This window comes from Arvicanthis niloticus, chromosome 20 (assembly GCF_011762505.2).
Source record: "Arvicanthis niloticus isolate mArvNil1 chromosome 20, mArvNil1.pat.X, whole genome shotgun sequence".
Lineage (NCBI taxonomy): Eukaryota > Metazoa > Chordata > Mammalia > Rodentia > Muridae > Arvicanthis > Arvicanthis niloticus.
Genome location: NC_047677.1, coordinates 14,651,460 through 14,669,943, shown reverse-complemented (window position 1 = coordinate 14,669,943; position 18,484 = coordinate 14,651,460). Strand labels below are relative to the sequence as shown.

Here is an 18,484-nt window from a genome sequence, read left to right as displayed (position 1 = left end):
AGTCACAGTTTTTACAGCCAGTTCTGTTGTCTGGAAATTTCATATATGATAGCAAAACTATTCTATAGGATCTAAATATTTTAAAAGATAATCAGAAATGCCATTTAAAGGGGCTAATGAGATGGCTCAGCGGTTAAGAACACTGACTGCTCTCCCAAAGTTCATGAGTTCAAATCCCAGCAACCACATTGTAGCTCACAACCATCTGTAATGAGATCTAATGTCCTCTTATGGGGTGTCTAAAGACAGCTACAGTGTACTTACATATAAGTAATAAGTAAAAAACCTTTGGTCCGGAGTGAGCAGGACCGGAGCTAGTCAGGTCAGAGTGAGAGGGAGAAGAGAAAGTGGGGGAAAAAATGCCATTTAATGTTTATTTTTACTATTCCGGCTAGATGTCCTTCCCTGTACTGATAATAGTTTCTCTAAATATTCCCTGACATTTTTCTTCTTGGTGGAAAGTGGAATTCAAAGTGGAACACTGTTGGAATACTGATAAATAAATGATTTTCCAATGACCAGTGCAAGTGTTCATGATGTGTGTCTGTGCAGCTGTGTGTCTGTGCATACAGTCACTAAGAATCAGGGCATAAACTAGTTTTTGTTTGCTTAACTTTTTCTAGTGTTCCGAAAACCTGGCAGATAAAGAGAGTGAGATGTCTGTCTGGGTGTTAGACTTCTATCCTTTCTCTTTGGATGTTAGACACTGTCCTCTCTGTCCTGGGTGTTAAACTGCTGTTCTTTACTTTGAATGTGTTGGAGACTGTGCCTCAGCGCTGGCCTGGTATCCTGTTAGGTTCCTTCCCAGATGTCGGCATCACAGTTGTCTCTGCACCCTCTCTGCACACTCAAGAGAGCTTTGTGAGCAGCAGTTGTCAAGCACTGTGGAGGAAAGGAACTTTTCTTGCAGTGTCAGTTATTTTACAATTCCATTAAGCATCCTGGTTTTTCTAACTCATTTGATATGATCCAAGCTCAAACGCTACTGTGTGGTTCTTTCTTAGCTCCCAGTCCCAGCTCCGCCATTCCCACAGATCGTGGTCATTCACTGTAGACCATAGCAGGAGTCAGGCTTGTTTCCAAGTGTTCCGTCCGGCAAACTGGACTGTAGTGACAAGTGGTTGTAGAATGTCATGGTCACAAAATAGACATCTACTTCATATTCCTGTGTTATGTCCACACCATTGTTCAGGTTCAAGGCTGGTAAAACAGCCTCCATTCAGAACAGACACTTGACATACCTGCCCTTGTTATGCCCCTTCCCCCTCCTTCCCTCCCCCTTCTCCCTTCTTGCTTCCCTCCCTCTCTTCATCCCTCCCTCCCTCCTTCCCTCAGTCTCCCTCCTTTGCTGTTTCATTTTGGTTTTTGAGACAGTTTTGCTTTATTGCCTTGGATGACTCCAAACTTGTATCCAGAACAAGCTGACCTCAAACTTGCAGTGCTTGCTCTGCCTCAGCTACCTCAGAGGTGAGGTGCAGCTGTGCACTGCCACACGTGTATGATTCTGTCTTGGCTTGTCATGGTAAAGATCGTGGTTCCAGACATCAGCCTATTGTCCAGAAACATACATGCTCGGTTACGTAGCTCTTGCCAGTTTTTATCTCTTAAAAATTTCACTGGCATTCTCTTTCTTCTGAGTCTTCCTAAGATCAAGGGATAAAAGACCACTGTTGCTGTCAGGAGAGCACACACACATCTGTACACACGCGTGTGTACACATACACACATACAAATTCCTATCAACACTTAGCTACCAAATTGTTGGAACGAAAGAATCATGGGTTCATACATTGGCTGTTTCTCCTGGTGGCTCTTGGGTAACATGAGACAAATAGCTTGACTTCTGTATGTTTATGCTATAGCTATGAAAACTTAATAATTCCCCCTTTGTTGAGTTTTTAAGATATATCTATTAAATAAAGCACTTCTCTCCCAGTGGGAACACTTATCCCCTTACTCCCTCCCTTTCCACACAACTAAACTAGCTTCAGTCTCATTCCCAGGGATCTTCCTTGATTTCTAAGGGCTTTCTTCATAGGCTTATTTGTGTGTTTAAAACCATTATTTGGGGTAGTTCTTGAGGTTTCATTGGACTGCCGAAGAAGTCCACGGCATGACCAGAATTAATAACAGATCCCTCTGCTGGGAAGGTAGCCCATTTGGTAGAGTGCTTGCTTAGCACTCAAGAGGGACTAGTTCAATCCCAGCACTATATAAACCACATATGGTGGCACACGTCTCAGTCCCAGAACTGTGGCAGTGGGATAAGGAGAACAACAGGAGTTCCAGGTGATCCTCTTGTACCTAGCGAGCTCTGCTGGAGTGATGGCTAAGCAGTTTAAGACGTGCTCCTCCTGCCGAGGGTTACAGTTTGGTTCATGCACACGGAGTGGGCAACAACTGACTGTCTCCATGTAAACAGGATATTTCACACATCCTCTCCCTCTGGCTTCTGCAGAACACACACACACACACACACACACACACACACACACATTGAGAGCCACTGGACTAGCAGCTCTCTCTGTCTTCCTGACTGCCATTCTAGCTCCAGGTTAAATGAAAGATCCTGGCTCAGAGGAATTGTGCAGAAAATAATAGATCAGACAGTGGGCAGCACAAAGATCTATTCACACATATATTCACACACTTACACCACACTCACAGACATGTACAACAAAAAAACAGGTAAATGAATCCTAATACCTGTGACAATGAGGGCTGTGGACCTGTGTTCGGCTGAATACTGACTACTTGCCTGTTGCGTCTGCTGCGTGGCTGGCTTGGACATGCTGGGATGTAGGATTTACTGCTATGTTTCTAGATATCTAGATGGATTGGAAAATAATAAATAACCTAACTTAAAGCATGTAATTGAACAGCCTGTGTCCTGACAGTCTTCATAGGAAGCAGGTCTTCAGCCCTTTATTCCCACTTGCCCTGGACAGAGTTTGTAGTCTGAAGGAACCTGCCAAGGTTACATAGTCATGGAGGTCTCTGCAGAAAGATATCTCCTCCTGTGTTGCTCACTGCAGTCTATCTCACATGCAGCCCTCCTAACTCCTGCTCGCCTTCACGAGGGAAAAACTCAAGCCCCTCCTCCCCCAAAGCCATTCAGAACTCACTGAGCCCTGGCACTGACCACTGGGTTCATTGCTAAATGGCAGTCAGACTCAAATCCCCTTTATTGTGATCAGTCTCCATGGTCACAGGTAAAAGTCTGCTTGTCTTCTTCATGTGTTTTCACACGTCTTTCCTGTTAACCCTTCTGAGACTACCGTGTGTGCCAGCTCCAGTTCCTCCTGTATTTTTGGCTTTCTCATATTCTGATATGGCTTGGATCCTTTGCTGGTGTGTAATCTAGGTTGCCACTGGACTGTCATTTCTCCAAGTGTTGATTGTGCCTGAAGCAGATTCATGTCTAAATGATGAGCCCTGGACGAGAGGGATTTGTAATGAAAATGGAGCTAGCAGCGAGCGGTTCTTTGTAATCACTTCTTTAATCCTCTACCTGCCATGCTGGGGAGAAAATTGTGATTATCAGAGCAGAGAACTCCAGGGCCTCAGCAGAAAGAATGAGCTCAACAGGAGGGGGAGTGACAGGCTGTACTCTCCTGTGGGGTGGGGGACAGTGATTTTGGAAAACTTTGACAGGAGATCTGATGTATTTGTATAACCTTTTCATGTAGAACCGCATTGCAGTGAGGGACGAGGTTTTGGTTTTCTTCATTAAAAGCTTATTACATGAAGAAGAAGTAGGACAGTGGTTTTGCTTGGGTAGATGAGGGTCAGAGAGGCGGGTGTGATCTCCTCAGGATATTAATGTCTGCCTTCAGCCGGGGGAAATGAGCCGTCACTTGAGTTCGAGGCAGCTTTCTGTGCTCATCACTAGGGATTCCCATATGTCCAGGGAGCTGCAGCAGTGAAAAATGGCAGAGCTCCGAGGCAGAGTGCAGAGGGCTCTCATTGGGATTCATGTCAGGAAGCTCAGCACAGCCTGCCCAGAGCAAGGCTGTTTAATGTTGCTCAGCTGTCCATCTGATGCTACGGGCATCCCCTCCGAGGACTGCCCTGATGGGCACAGTCGCAGCACCCAGATGTCCTGCTAATCTGTTTTGGTAGCCTCGAGTATTTTTAACCCTTTTTGTGATATCCAAACCCAAAAGGACTCCCAACACATGGAGACAGACTCCCCTGGCTAGGTTGGCTCTTTTCCTGGCAGAGGAGAGCCCAGCTTAACTATTTCCAGAAACCAGATGCTATTAGTTAGCTTCCTCTTCCCATAATGAGCATCTGGTTGGCCTGTAGGATAATCGTGTGCTGATAGTGTCGTGTTTGTGTCTGCCTCACCCAGAGAATAGGTGTAAAGAATATGTTCTTGACGATGGGAAATTGTCTGGCTTGTTGGTGCTGTGTTAATGCAGGCTCACAGGTGTGCTCAGGGACCGCTGAGCAGGACTCTGCTGTTCGTGCTTCAGAAATGTAAGACACATTCCTTGGGGGAGGGCAATAATTTTGAATGATAAATATGTTGCCTCCTTGCTGAGAGCCATCACTGGCTCCATTCTTTCAAGCGTGGCCACCTGAGACAGTCCACCTCTTTGTAGATGGGCTGGCAGGCGTGGCAGGGGTTAATTACAGAACACAACCACAAAAGAAACAGAACATGAACAAGCAAAATGTCCCATGTGCCAAACGGAAGTGCAAGATATTAGTGCTTAAAATACAGAGAGCAGGGTGAGGTGATGTGTGGACAGGGAGGTTGCCAACAGCCATGGCGTGCTCCGGAAGGCCTTCCGGAGAAGGCCACTTTGGCCTGGAGGGGGTAAAGCACTAAGCCTCGTAAATATATAAAGAAATACAGTACAGACAGAGCAAAAGGAACGGCCCGAAGCAACAACGGCTTGGAGCATTTAAGAACCAGTAGGAAGCTTGGCTGGCAGGAGAGAAAGCACACACGGCTGTGTATGTGTGCACTTGCCTGTAGATGTGCACACCTACGTGAGTGGATGAAATGAACGTGGGAATAAAGGACTGAGAGGCTGTGGTGGGTGATACTCGGCCTTGGAGTCCGTGGCAGGGAGTTTGGCCTTTTATGAGCGTGAGATAAGTGTCTGTGGGAGCTTTAAGCTGAGGAGCAGCCAGAGAATCTGATGATGCTGTCTTCCTTTTCATGCTTGTCTCCCGTACCTTACCATTCCCAGTCACTGGAGTCTCACATCTGACAAATACCTTTCATGGTCACCTATGTTCAGTCACACAGCAGTACAGCCGTCTGTGTGTGTGTGTGTGTGTGTGTGTGTGTGTGTGTATGACACCAGCCATAGTCCAAAAATATTAAATGAAATTTTCAGCTATGAAAATAATTTAACAGTTTTGGCTGCATTCTGAGTATAGCGGTGAAATATCTTGTACAGTCTCACTTCCTCCTGCCCAGGATATCAGTCTTACATGGTCCAGTGTTTCCATACTCTCGTGGCATTGGTATCACAGTGCATGTATTCAGGTAACCATTATGTAACTTAATCCCAACCATGAGAGTCATGATCGCAGCTGGTGCCACCATCTTGGATTATAGAGATGACTGGGCGTTTTGCTCACACCTTGTCAGTCTACTTTCAGTCTTTCTCCTTGCCCTCTCACTGAAACCCTGCTTCCAAACAAGCTCCCTTTCTGCTTTTAGATCATCTTTTTCTTGGTTTTTCATTTATTTGTTGGGATCCACTGGGTTTAGTGGAGGCTGCCTGCATGGGCATAGGTGGGGAGTTATTATTTGGAGCAGGGATAAGTTATCTTATCAATGACTACACCACTGAAGAAAATGGCATTCTTCCCCAGCAACCATTAGCTACCAGAGCCTTGAGGAAGGGGTGAAGGAAACCTCACAGGGCCCGCCCCCATCTGTGATGGACTATTGACAGACCCAGGCTTTTATGGGTCTTATGCAGGAAACCACGTCTACAGTGAGTTCCTAAGTGTGGTGCTCCCGTCCTCTGGCTCTGCAGTGAGCTCCTAGGGGTGGTGCTCCCGTCCTCTGGATCTGCAGTGAGCTCCTAGGGGTGGTGCTCCCGTCCTCTGGCTCTGCAGTGAGCTCCTAGGGGTGGTGCTCCCGTCCTCTGGCTCTGCAGTGAGCTCCTAGGGGTGGTGCTCCCGTCCTCTGGCTCTGCAGTGAGCTCCTAGGAGTGGTGCTCCCATCCTCTGTTTCTTACTTCTTCTCTGCCCCCTTCCTTGTCCCTGAGTCTTACAGGTGATATGACAGACGTCCCATGAGGGTGGACATGGCATCAGCCTCTCACAGTGCTGCCATGGGTTAGGAGTCAGGATTAACTGCCACTCACTGCAAAAAGCAGCAGGCTTCTCTGAGGAAGGCTGAGAGCAGCACCAGTGTGTGCAATAAACAGACTAATTCTAACAGAATTTGCTGTGTCCACTGAGAAGCTTTACAGTAGTGAGCATGAGTTCAGTCCTGTGAGGAGCAGGCCTCGGCGCCGGTCAGAAAGTGGTTGGAATCCACTGCGGTGTTGAAATTTGTCTTCCCCCTTAAGGGGCACCACTTACTGCAGCTTTTCCACTCAGACCACCTTACATTACCTGTTGTCTGGTTTTGTTGCTCCTCTATAGGCTACATTCTATCCTGTGTTTCATAAATCACTAGAGAGGTGGAAAGACCTTTTTAAAATCAAGAATGCTGCCCCACCACCCCCTGTCCATGACTACTTAGCTATTCTTAACACTAAACAACTAGTCTACAGAGTGAGTTCCAGGACAGCCAGGGCTATACAGAAAAACCCTGTCTCGAAAAACCAACCAAACAAACAAACAAACAAAAACAAAAAAAAGGACATTCATGGATATCTTCCAATAATATATACATTTTTCTCTAAATTTATAGTGTTATATTTCACATCTAGATGATGAATTTATCTTAATATGTATTTATTCAGGTTGTGGAATAGGGATCTTTTATCCTTCAACTGGCAGCCAGTAGTCTCAACATCATTTGATTGATAGATAAATAGATAGATAGATGATAAAAAGAAAACTATCTTTGCTGTAAGAATTTGAAATGATATTTTTGTCACAAATTTTTTTCAAATATATTTGTTTTTTTCTGCATTCCACCAAGTAATATATATTTGTCAATTGTGCTATTATTGTGCATTTTAAAGTTATAGAAGTTTAAAGTATAGCCCAGTGATTGCCCAGCATTAGCAAGGTCCTGGGTTCAGGTCATTGTCCTGGAAAACACATACACACACACACACACACACACACACACACGCATGCACACACAAACTTGCAGATGTAGCTTCATAACAAGTATTAAAATCTAAATCTAATCTTATTTTTTCTGAACTCTTCTTTTTAATTTTTTAATTTACTCTTTCTACATATTATAAAAACCCTTTTGTGATTAAAAAAAAAAATGTTTTAGGATTCAAGTAAAATGGTTTTAAGTAAATGACTCTTGCCTGCTGTTTTACTTTCAGAGAGACCCCAAATCTTGTACTTGTTGTGTTTTGGATTTTGATGAGTTTGCTATTGATATGCAAAGCGCCCAGGCTTTAGAACCCTTGCGCCCTGGGCTTGCATCCAGCTGCAGCTTAGCAGCTGTGTGGCCTCTGCCTGTCAGCCGAGCTCCCTTCTGTGCAGGAGAGTGGATGCTCACCTTGAAGAGCTGTTGGTGAAATAACACTTTACTTACTAATCAGCTGAGTTATTCCTGCAAAAAGTATTTTACACACGGTGCCCAGCATATAGTAATAATTGGCTCAAAATAATCAGTTATATACCTGCAGCCATAATCACCACTAGCCATTTTTTTTTTTTAAATTGGACAGTTGTGGTCTTTTCAGAGGAAATGACATAGGGTGTGGCATTCTCTTCAGAGTACTGTGGAAGGAGAGCGAGCGCTGTCTGAAGCTTGAGTGCACAGGGCTGACCATTCTGATAGCTGTGGAGGAACCTGGTGCAATGTTGTCCACTTGTGTGTTTAAAAGTTCCTCAAATAAAAGGGTTTTATTTCTTAAATGCATCGTTAGAAACTAAAAGTGACAGTGTAAACATTTAGGTAGAAGACAACATAAATGTGCACTGTACAATTCTATATGATTGAAGACTCTGGAAACGAAGGAATGGAAGGAGAGACAGGAGAATGCAGAAGAAAACGGGGAATTAGAAAAAAGAGCTCCGTTGTCTTCTAATCTCTCCATATGCTTAAGTCCGTTGGCTGTCCTACTATTTTAACACAGGCTGAAGTCTAAAGCATGTAGAGATTTCCAATTTCTGTAAAGAACACACTTTAACCCGACTGTTCAGCGGCAGGCAGCTGTGTGTCTAGGTTGGAGTTACCATCATACTTGGGAAGTGGTTGGTGATTGGAGGCTGTGTGCCTAGGATGGAGTTACCATCATACTTGGGAAGTGGTTGGTGATTGGAGGCTGTGTGCCTAGGATGGAGTTACCTTCATACTTGGGAAGTGGTTGGTGATTGGAGGCTGTGTGTCTAGGATGGAGTTACCATCATACTTGGGAAGTGGTTGGTGATTGGAGGCTGTGTGTCTAGGATGGAGTTACCATCATACTTGGGAAGTGATTGGTAATTGGAGGTTCATTGACCCCTGAGGAACTTCCACTCCATAAGCCTAACTTTAGTGGCTCTCCCTGCTTCTCCTTTTGAAATCAATGAGAGCAGTCCTGCAGCCTTGCCAAAGCTGTTGCTAAGTAACAAATTGGTCGTTTAACAAAAACTTTCTAGGCTGTGTATGAAAGTCCATAGATAATTAAAATGTAGCAATGCAAGGGTCTGGGGAATGACTGAGCTGCCTTTAAAGACCTTTAAGTACAGAGGAGTTAGTTCTGGAAAGTGGCCTCATTATCACCATTACTGAGACAGTCTCACTGTGTAGCCGTGGCTGGCCTGTGTAAGCCAGACTGGCCTCAACTCAGACACCCTCCTGCTTCAGCTGGCATCAGGGTGTACACACCACATCTGCTAAAGCTGAGTGTTAAATATTCAGACTGTGCAAGCCCAGTGAGCTAAGTCCAATCTCTGGAATCCAAGCACAAAGCCAGCATGGCGGCACGCCTCTGCAAACCCAGTGAGCCGGGGATGGAGACAGGAGAGCCCGCTGGGAGTTCAGGGAGCCAGCATGGCGGCACGCCTCTGCAATCCCAGTGAGCCCGGGATGGAGACAGGAGAGCCCGCTGGGAGTTCAGGGACCAGCCAGCGTGGCGAAAGCAAGGAGTCAGAAACTCTAAAGTTTCTAATGCCTAAAAACAGCCAGATAGAAGATAGAAGGACAGAACCAACTCTCCAAAAGTTGTACTTTGACCTCTATGCATCCCATGGCCCGAGTGCACATGTGTGTACACACACTAAATCAAAAAAAGTGCTTTAAACAAAACTGTACCAGTTACTCTCCCTCAAGTAGCAGAAGTATTTGCCATGTCTCTGGATATGCTAAATGAGCAAGGACTTTCTCTGCCAGTAAATAATGCGGAACCATCTCCAAGAGAATAATATTCGCTGTAAAAAACAAGAGTGCAGAAAGATGAACATAAACTGTTTTGCTATTTTTGGCACAATATTTTATTGACCATATCTCTTAGGAATTGATTAGGCTAAATATAATAGTAGCTTTGAGGAGTGCAACACTTATTTGTTTATCTCAGGAAACAAGTCTAGTTGCTGAGAGGGTAGCTCATGGGGAAGCTTTTGTTTGGGCTTCCTAGGTCCTGGGCTCAGTCGCCAGCACAGGGCAGGAGAGGGTTATCTAGAAACATAAACAAGGAAGTTAGTGGGGAACAAGTGGACCTCTCAAGCCTCTAGAGCCCAAGTTTTCCTTTCTCCTTGTTCTACCTCCCTCAGACTGGGGGCTACATTAGACCCCTATCTTAGTTATGGTTTTATGCTCTGAAGAGACACCAGGACTGAGGCAACTCTTATAAAGGAAACCATTTCATTGGGGCTGGCTTACAGTTTCAGAGGTTCACTGGCATTGTTATCATGGTGGGAAGCATGGCAGTGTGCTGGGTCGGCAGGCAGCAGGAAGAGAGAGCAACACTGGGCCTGGCTTGAGCTTCTGAAACCTCAGAAGTGAGCCACCCCCCCAGTGACACACCTCCTCTAACAAGGCCACACCTACTCCAAGGCCACACCTCCTAATATACCACTCCCTATGGGGCCTAAGTAAGCCAATTACATTCAAACTGCCACAACCCCCAAATCTCTAAGAACTTGGGTTATAGTATAGATGGATTAGGCCCCAAATGTTAAGGTACATACCAACTGAATCAGTCTGTCTCCTTGTACTGGGAGTTGGTAGATTTTTTTTCAGAAACCCCTCCTCCTAGGCATCTGCATACATGTCTTTGGCTAGATTTGTCACATGATCACAGAGCTACCTCAGTTGCTGAAGGGATCTTTTGGGTTTTGTTTGGTTTTGAGATGGGTCCTAGGTGTCCAAGGCTAGCCCGTATAGAGGATGAGGCTCTCCCTGCCTTCACTTTGCAATGCTGTGATCAAAGGCCTGTGCCACCATGGCAAGCTAACGAGGATCTTTTTAAGAGTATGTGGTTACTTCAGACATAGTGAAGCTTTGTTAGAGTGAGGAGGTGAGGGAAGCCGGTAACTAACAGCGTCTGCCGTTCGTGTCTCTGAGGTGTAGAGTTGCTGCCCTGGTGTAGGAAAGCCGCAGTCGTGGGTTCCCTGTGATCACCAGACGCGCATAGTAGTTTCCCATACAAGGCAGGAGTCCCTTCTGTTGAGCAGGCCTCAAGTCCAATTAGATGGTGGTCAGTGTCCCCAAGATGCACTTGCTGACTATTGCACCAGGGGGACATCTTGTATGCTGGTGGGCACACATTTCTGTAAAGCCATTCACCAGTTTCCTTCAGTGCGGCCATTGCTTCCTCACCCTGAATACTTTCTGTAAGTTTAGGGGTCAGTCACTGGGGTCCTCATGAGAACCACCATGGCCAGCTTTTTCATTATTACCCCTTTCTAGTCAAGGCTAAACGGGAAAGACAGATAACTAAGAGTGGTGCGTGTACGTGTGCATATGATGGCATGAAGACTTTTAAGGTAATTTTTAGATCCAATATACCAAAAGCTTAACTAAATTGCTTTGGGTACCTAAAATAGGAATATGATACTAAGAAGCAAATTGCCTTCGATCCCTTCACCCTGGCACCGCTTCCTGCTGGCCACTCCATTGTACGTTTGCACAATGTGATCCAGAGCTGCTCGTGTGATAAACTCGGAGAAGTTGCGAGCACATCCTAGATGGTAATTACAGAGCAGGTCTAAGATGATTCAACACTCCAGTCCTATTCCCACAGAAAGCGGGAACCAGTAACAGCAATAGTTTCCTCTAACAACTGCCTCCTAGTCTAAGTAATGAGAAGCAACACCATAACAAAAACCCGACTCTAGGAAGTTGAGAACAGGAAGAAATCTGTTTGCTGTTTCCTCACTTCCTGTCGGCGATGACTTACGTGGGCGTGCAAGGCGCTCACCACTGCGCTGCCTTGTGAAGTAGGAAAAAGAAAATTATTTTCAAGCTGTTGTTGATTAGGATAAATCTATTGATTTGGTCCTAATAAAAGGATTTGGGGGAAACCTGATTAAGTTTCCCACTTGCTTTGAACAAAACTAGGCAGGCTTGGGACTGGAGAGATGGCTGAGCTGTTAAAAGCACTTCTTGCTCTTCCAAGGGACCCAGGATTGGTTCCTAGCACTCGTGCATGTCGGGTGTCTCACAAGCATCCCTAACTGCAGCTCCAGGGGATCTGATGTCTTCTTCTGGACTCCGCGCAGGTGTCTGCACTCACAAAACAGACAGGTCCACACGTAGACACAGACACACACATACAGATAATTAAGAATAAATATGGGGGAAAACAAAACATGTTGGGGATGGTACTTCCAGCACACAGGGATCAGAGAGGGACTGAGCTCTGTGGGTTTGAGGACAGCCTAGTCTACACAGTGAAACCCTTTCCGGAGGGGAACAGAAGAGGAGGCCTTAACTTTTTAGAGACAACCTTGCTCTTATATAATCTCTTATAAAGGTTTCTTTACATGGTGCTTAGAAGTAAGGCTAAAAGCTGGGTGAGAGCACAGTGGGCATGTACCATGGTGGCATACTTTGATGCCCATGGCTTCCCCTCCCCCGTTTACTATTCATTAGGTAACGAAACATTTTGCGTTGTCATTGGTCACTATGACAGAGCGGCTGTGGGTTATATTTTTGTCCTTTCTAAATGTCCTGCTCCCTGGGCCTGCTGTAACGAGAACGGCCGACAGGCTGTACAGTGGAAACGCTTTGTAAGTGGTGGCCACAGCGCATGGTGACTTCAGGCTGTACAGTGGAAACGCTTTGTAAGCGGTGGCCACAGCACATGGTGACTTCAGGCTGTACAGTGGAAACGCTTTGTAAGTGGTGGCCACAGCACATGGTGACTTCAGGCTGTACAGTGGAAACGCTTTGTAAGTGGTGGCCACAGCGCATGGTGACTTCAGGCTGTACAGTGGAAACGCTTTGTAAGCGGTGGCCACAGCACATGGTGACTTCAGGCTGTACAGTGGAAACGCTTTGTAAGCGGTGGCCACAGCGCATGGTGGCTTCAGGCTGTACAGTGGAAACGCTTTGTAAGCGGTGGCCACAGCGCATGGTGGCTTCAGGCTGTACAGTGGAAACGCTTTGTAAGCGGTGGCCACAGCGCATGGTGACTTCAGGCTGTACAATGGAAATGCTTTGTAAGTAAGTGGTGGCCACAGCGCGTGGTGGCCACAGCACATGTTGGCTTCAGGCTGTACAGTAGAAACGCTTTGTAAGCGGTGGCCACGGCGCATGGTGACTTCAGGCTGTACAGTGGAAAAGCTTTGTAAATGGTGGCCACGGCGCATGGTGGCTTCAGGCTGTACAGTGGAAACGCTTTGTAAGCGGTGGCCACAGCGCATGGTGACTTCAGGCTGTACAGTGGAAACGCTTTGTAAGCGGTGGCCACAGCGCATGGTGACTTCCAGCTAATCATTGCGACCGCTGTTCTTGCTGTTTCTGATGAGTTGGCGTTTAAAGGTGCTTATTTATTTAGTGAATGCTGTTCATTATTAGAGATGTCTTTATTAAAAGCTCATAGTTACTCATTTGCACCCTTATGGTAATTAAAACACCTACAGCCTTTTGCTTGCTGGGCTATTACTTTCTTTCCTAAGTTAAACTGCATAAGAGACTTAACCTAAGTGCTTAAGCCTTCTGACTTCTGTGCTTTTTCATAATTTCATGGTGCAATTTTTGTCAAATGTGACAATATAAATTTTAAAATTCTTCTATTAATTCTTTTGGTGTTTTTTGAGATATGGCTTCTCTGTCTCCCTGGCTACATAAATACTTGCTTTGTAAACCAGACTGGCCTTGAGTTCACAGTGATCTGTCTGTCTCTGTCTCCCAAATGCTAGGATTAAAGACATGTGCCATCAAGCCTGGATTTATTAATTTTGATTGTTTCATATATGCATGAATGTGTTTTGATCATGTCCACTCCCCTCCCTCCCCTTAGCCTCTTACAGATCTTACCCATCCCTGATTTTGTTTGGGTTTGTTTTTTCTTTCTCTTTTTAGGAAATGGCTTCATAAAAATAGAAAGTATTTGCAAGATAGCAGCACATTTTTAGGATTTATTTTTACTTATGTTTGTCTATACAAGTGTATGCCATGTATATAGGACTGCCCCCAGAGTCCAGAAGAGGGTGTCAGCTCCTCCTCATTTGTGAGCTGTAGCTGCACCTGGCCCTGTGGAAGAGCAGGAAGCACTCTTGACCTCTGAACTGTGTTTCCAGCCCCATCATAAAATTTTTAATCCTTTCTTTTAGTCACCTTTTTTAGAAGATGGTTTTATATCTCTTAGCTCCACTTCTTAAAAATATTTTCTGAGGGGAAAGCAAGCTAGCTGGACAGGTAGAGAAGCGTTGCTGGAGGCTGGGGCCTTCAGGTTAGCCTGGATAACTGTTGTCTCCTAGGAGAGAGCAATCTCACTGGTCCTTAGTGATTCTGAAATCCAGCTGGGCATCAGAACTTCCTGTTCTGCAAGCAAGAAATGTTCGATTAGGTCCCAATCCTAGTGCCTACAAGCAGCTTCCTGGTTGGCCATTCTCTGTAACACTTGTTCTGCCCTCTGAGCTGCCGCCCTCCTTTGTGAGAATTGGTTCATGCAATGTAGTGGTCTACTGTTTGTTTGTCAATTTTATTTAGATTTTTCTTTCTTTTTTTTTTTTTTTTTTTTTTTTTTTTTTTCGAGACAGGGTTTCTCTGTATAGTCCTGGCTGTCCTGGAACTCACTCTGTAGACCAGGCTGGCCTCGAACTCACAGAGATCTTGCCTGCCTCTGCCTCCCAAGTGCCGGGATTAAAGGTGTGCGCCACCACCGCCCAGCTAGATTTTTTTTACAATATATTTTGATCATATTCTTCCACACACAACTCTTCTTTCTCTCTTAATAAAGGAAAAAGAAAAACAACAAAATATGAAAGTTAAAACAGACAAACTAAAAAAGGAAAGTCAGTAGGACGAAAAATACCAAAGCCAAATACAGCGTGTGTTGGTTGGTGAGCTACTCTGTGTGGGGCTTGCCCTGGAGTGCAGCTGGTACACTGAGCCATGCTCTGTTGGTCACTTGCTGAGAAAGTTATGTGGAGGTGAAAGGAGAGAGCATATTTCCTACAAGTTATCCTACCTGTGACATCCATGATGTGGCTTGCACCACCTCCTAATAGCAATAACAGGAAAACATCATAATTTACCTTTCTCAGCACTGGGACCCCGTGTGCTGGAGCCTCTGCCAGTCTTGTGCGCCGGCCCAGTCTCTGAGCTCATGTGTAGCATCCTCTTGTCTCTGGAGGAAGCTGTTTTCTTGGAGTCACCCACCACTGCTAGCTCTTGTCATCTTTCTGTCTCCTTTCCTGTGGACCTCTGAGCCTTGAGAAGGTTGTGATGGCGGCATCCCATCGCTCTGCACGTGCTTCTCTGATGAAGGTTGAGAACTGCCCTGATTTTGTCTGCTGTTTGAACACACAAGGCTGGGTGTTTGGAAGCTCCTTTAGCCCAAACTCATACAACTTCCTTAAACCTGCTGGAGGCTTCTGTGACTTCATGTTATAAAATCTGCATCTGTGGGTGTTTACAAGCAAACCTCTGGACTTTGAACTGTGAGTGAAGCTGCTATGGAGTTATTCTCTTAAAACTCAAAGAACTTTTATGTGTGAGTGAGAGGTCTCCCATCACCAACTGCAATGTTCAGATTGTTTTTAAAGACAGAGTCTCTTGTGACCCCCACTAATCTCAAATTCACTGTGGTCCTGAGGATGATCTTCTGTCTGCACCTTCCTAATTCTAGGATTACAAGTATATACTGCCACACCCAGCCCACACCTATTATTGCTATTATCATTATTACTATTATTGTTGTTATTATTAACATATTATTGTTATCATCATTAACCTTTCTCAGCAGGTATCAACTGAAAATAACCACTTGGCTGGGGTTGGACTGATCCACTTCCCCCTCTCAGCAAAAGCAAGCCACAGTGTGCATGTGGAGATCAGCAGACAACTTTCAGTTCTCTCCTTTTACCTTCACATGGGAATCAAATCAAGCCTTACCTGCTAGGCCATCTTGTCAGCCCACTTTTTTTGTTTGTTTTTTGTTGTTCTTTGTTTGTTTGTTTCTTTGTTTGAGACAGGGTTTCTCTGTATAGCCCTGGCTGTCCTGGAACTCGCTCTGTAGACCAGGCTGGCCTCGAACTCATAGAGATCTGTCTGCTTCTGCCCCAGGTACTGGCACTCAAGGCATGTGCCACCACTGCCCAGCAATCAGCCCACATTTTTAAACTGTTCCTTTTCCTAGTACTATTTCTTTCTTTGGGAAATTTTTTATGAATGTACCGGAAATGTGAAATGGTTTCATTTTCAGCCTGCCAAGTCTTCACTCTTTTATTGTGCTCTATTGCTTGCAAACTGAACAATTCCCTTTAATTTGTCTCTCCCTTGTATTGTATATGTATCTATATACACTGTATATTATACAGCAAAAGCTGGCTGATGCTCCCAGAATCTGCCTGAAATTTCCTTATCTAGCTAAGTTTATTAACTGTAATTTATTTTAGCTAGTCTTTCCAGTTACTGTGGGAGTTTTACCACTAGCAGTTTCTTACTGCCTTTTCAGTTTATGCTAAGAAGGGACCATTCTCAACCCCCTACATTGTTCAGGCTCAAAGCACAGACTCAGTCTAGCCTTTTGTTATAGCAACACTATGCCTGAGTATTTAATTTTCTTATCAAACAGCTATTATTTCATACCAAACCATTATACATTTTGGTGACTTGACAGCATAATTTATTTTTCACCTGTCTGAACTGACTGAAAGGCCCGTCTGCCCAGGGTCATGCAACTCTCATGTGAGCCTTCTTTAAGCTTTGCTTTCGAATTCTTTATTGATGTTCTACTGGGTAAGCAAGTAGCACAGCCAAGCCCAGAGTTGATGTGGAGGGAGAAAAGAGGAGCCTGCAAACCACGTGATAGTCACTGGAGTCCAGCGCAGGCCCAGCTCCACAGTACTGTGCCCTTGAGTTGTGTGAGTTGAGTGAGGATTAACGCCATTATAGGGGTCATAAAGTGATACAGGGTTGGGGGGGGGACTCAGTCTCAGTGACTGCTTGCTTTTGTTTTAATGTGTGAGGGGTCATTTATGTTATTAAATGTAATTTATTTTAGCTAGTTTATTTAAAACAGGGTCTCCTCCTGTAACTGAAACTGGCCTGGAACTCTGGTGGGGGCTGGGCTGTGTAAGTGTGAGTCAAGTGTGTTCTGTGCTCAGCCTCCTGGTGCGGGCTGGGTAAGCATGAGCCACCCTGAGCCACCCTGCTCTCAGCTGTTTGTTTTGATTGTTCTACTTGTCACATACATTATATTCCATCAGATTTTATTCTAGATCAATATACTTGGAAATTTTTGTTTGATTATAAAAATATTACTTTTGTTCTCATACAAAATGTGCAAAGGTAGGAAAATGTATAAAGAGAAACAGACATTCCTTGACTTCTCATGGAATACAGTCCTGAGCTATGAGGACTTTCTGTCTTATTTTCTGCTGAAGGCATATATGTCCTTCTTAGTCTGGAAGACATGTCCTTGAAGATAGAGACCATGTTTCTGAAAAGTCCCCTAGCTCTATATTTAGGACTAAAAAGATAATGTGTGTGAAGTGTTTAGCCCGTGCCTTACACCGATCGTGTTTACATTTAACCAGGTGCTGTAACTGATGAGTCCCCGAAATCTTAGTGTTAGGTGAGGAAGAACTGTGCGTTGAAAGCAGGACATCTCAATGAAACTAGCAGGGTGGAGCTTCTCCTAGCCACCATTTCTCTGAGCCAGTGACTCATAGGGTAGAGTAAGGAGGACTACAGAAAACTCCCAGACTAGTTAGTCAACAGAAAGACCTCGAAAGGCTTTATCAGAAAATGAACTCCTCTCCTCCAAAGTCACGTGTGCATGGCTTAATTTTTGAGAACCGAGCCCTGCCACTGGTCATAGAGTAATGCATTCTAGACATTCAGACAAACCTTTTCTTTATGTTTTAGTCAAAGAAGTTTGGCAGAGATCACAGAACTTATCCATACTGCCCTCCTGGTGCATCGTGGGATAGTAAACTTAAGTGAATTGCAGTCGTCTGATGGGCCACTGAAAGACATGCAGTTTGGAAACAAAATAGCTATCCTGAGTGGAGACTTCCTTCTAGCAAATGCCTGCAATGGACTAGCTCTTCTACAGAACACCAAGGTAAAACAGAGAGGGCTCACTTGTGCCTGCACGGCCTCGGGGGTCCCATGAGTCTGTGTGTCCTGCTGTTCAGCTCCTCCAAGTGGATGCTCACTGAAACCGATGATGGTGATCTTTCTTGGCAGTGTCAACATGAAGTAAAAGACTAATGTTAGGAAAGACTTTTGAAGAGCGGGTGTGGTGGCACGCATTCTGAGACAGAAGCAGGCTGATCATAAGTTCAAGGCCAGCCTGGGCCTCAAAAAAGAAAAAATAAACAAACACACACACTCAAGAGGATGAGGCAGGATTATCACAAGTTCAGGTCTCTAGAGTAAGCCCAAAATATAAATCCAAATATAAATCCAAAATAAAAGGGCAGGCTGAGGATATAGCTCAGGGGTAGAGTGCCATGTACAAGGATGGTAGGAAGGAAAAGAGGGCAGGGCAGGCAGGCAGTGGGGAGGGGCAACTAAAAATGCTCAAAGCCTTTGAACTATTTTAAAATATTTATCTGAATAATATATTCTGGAATAAGAAAATTGATGTGCGGTATATAGATTTATTTGTAATAGTAAAAAGTTAGATTAAATGTCTCTAATGAAGGTTTTAAGTGATGTATCTAAATGTATGCTATGTAGGCATAAAAATTTTGTGAAAAATGT

General features: G+C 44.8%; 1 protein-coding gene across 4 annotated transcripts in view; it reads left to right on the top strand.

Moving 5' to 3' along the window:
• Pdss2 (decaprenyl diphosphate synthase subunit 2) overlaps positions 1-18,484 on the top strand; it is a 227,093-nt gene that overhangs the window by 103,684 nt on the left and 104,925 nt on the right. For all 4 annotated transcript variants that reach the window (XM_076917055.1, XM_034523718.2, XM_076917054.1 and 1 more), the window contains exon 3: positions 17,642-17,840. In XM_076917055.1, coding sequence (XP_076773170.1) covers positions 17,642-17,840 — 199 coding nt within the window. The remainder of the gene's footprint in view (positions 1-17,641; positions 17,841-18,484) is intronic.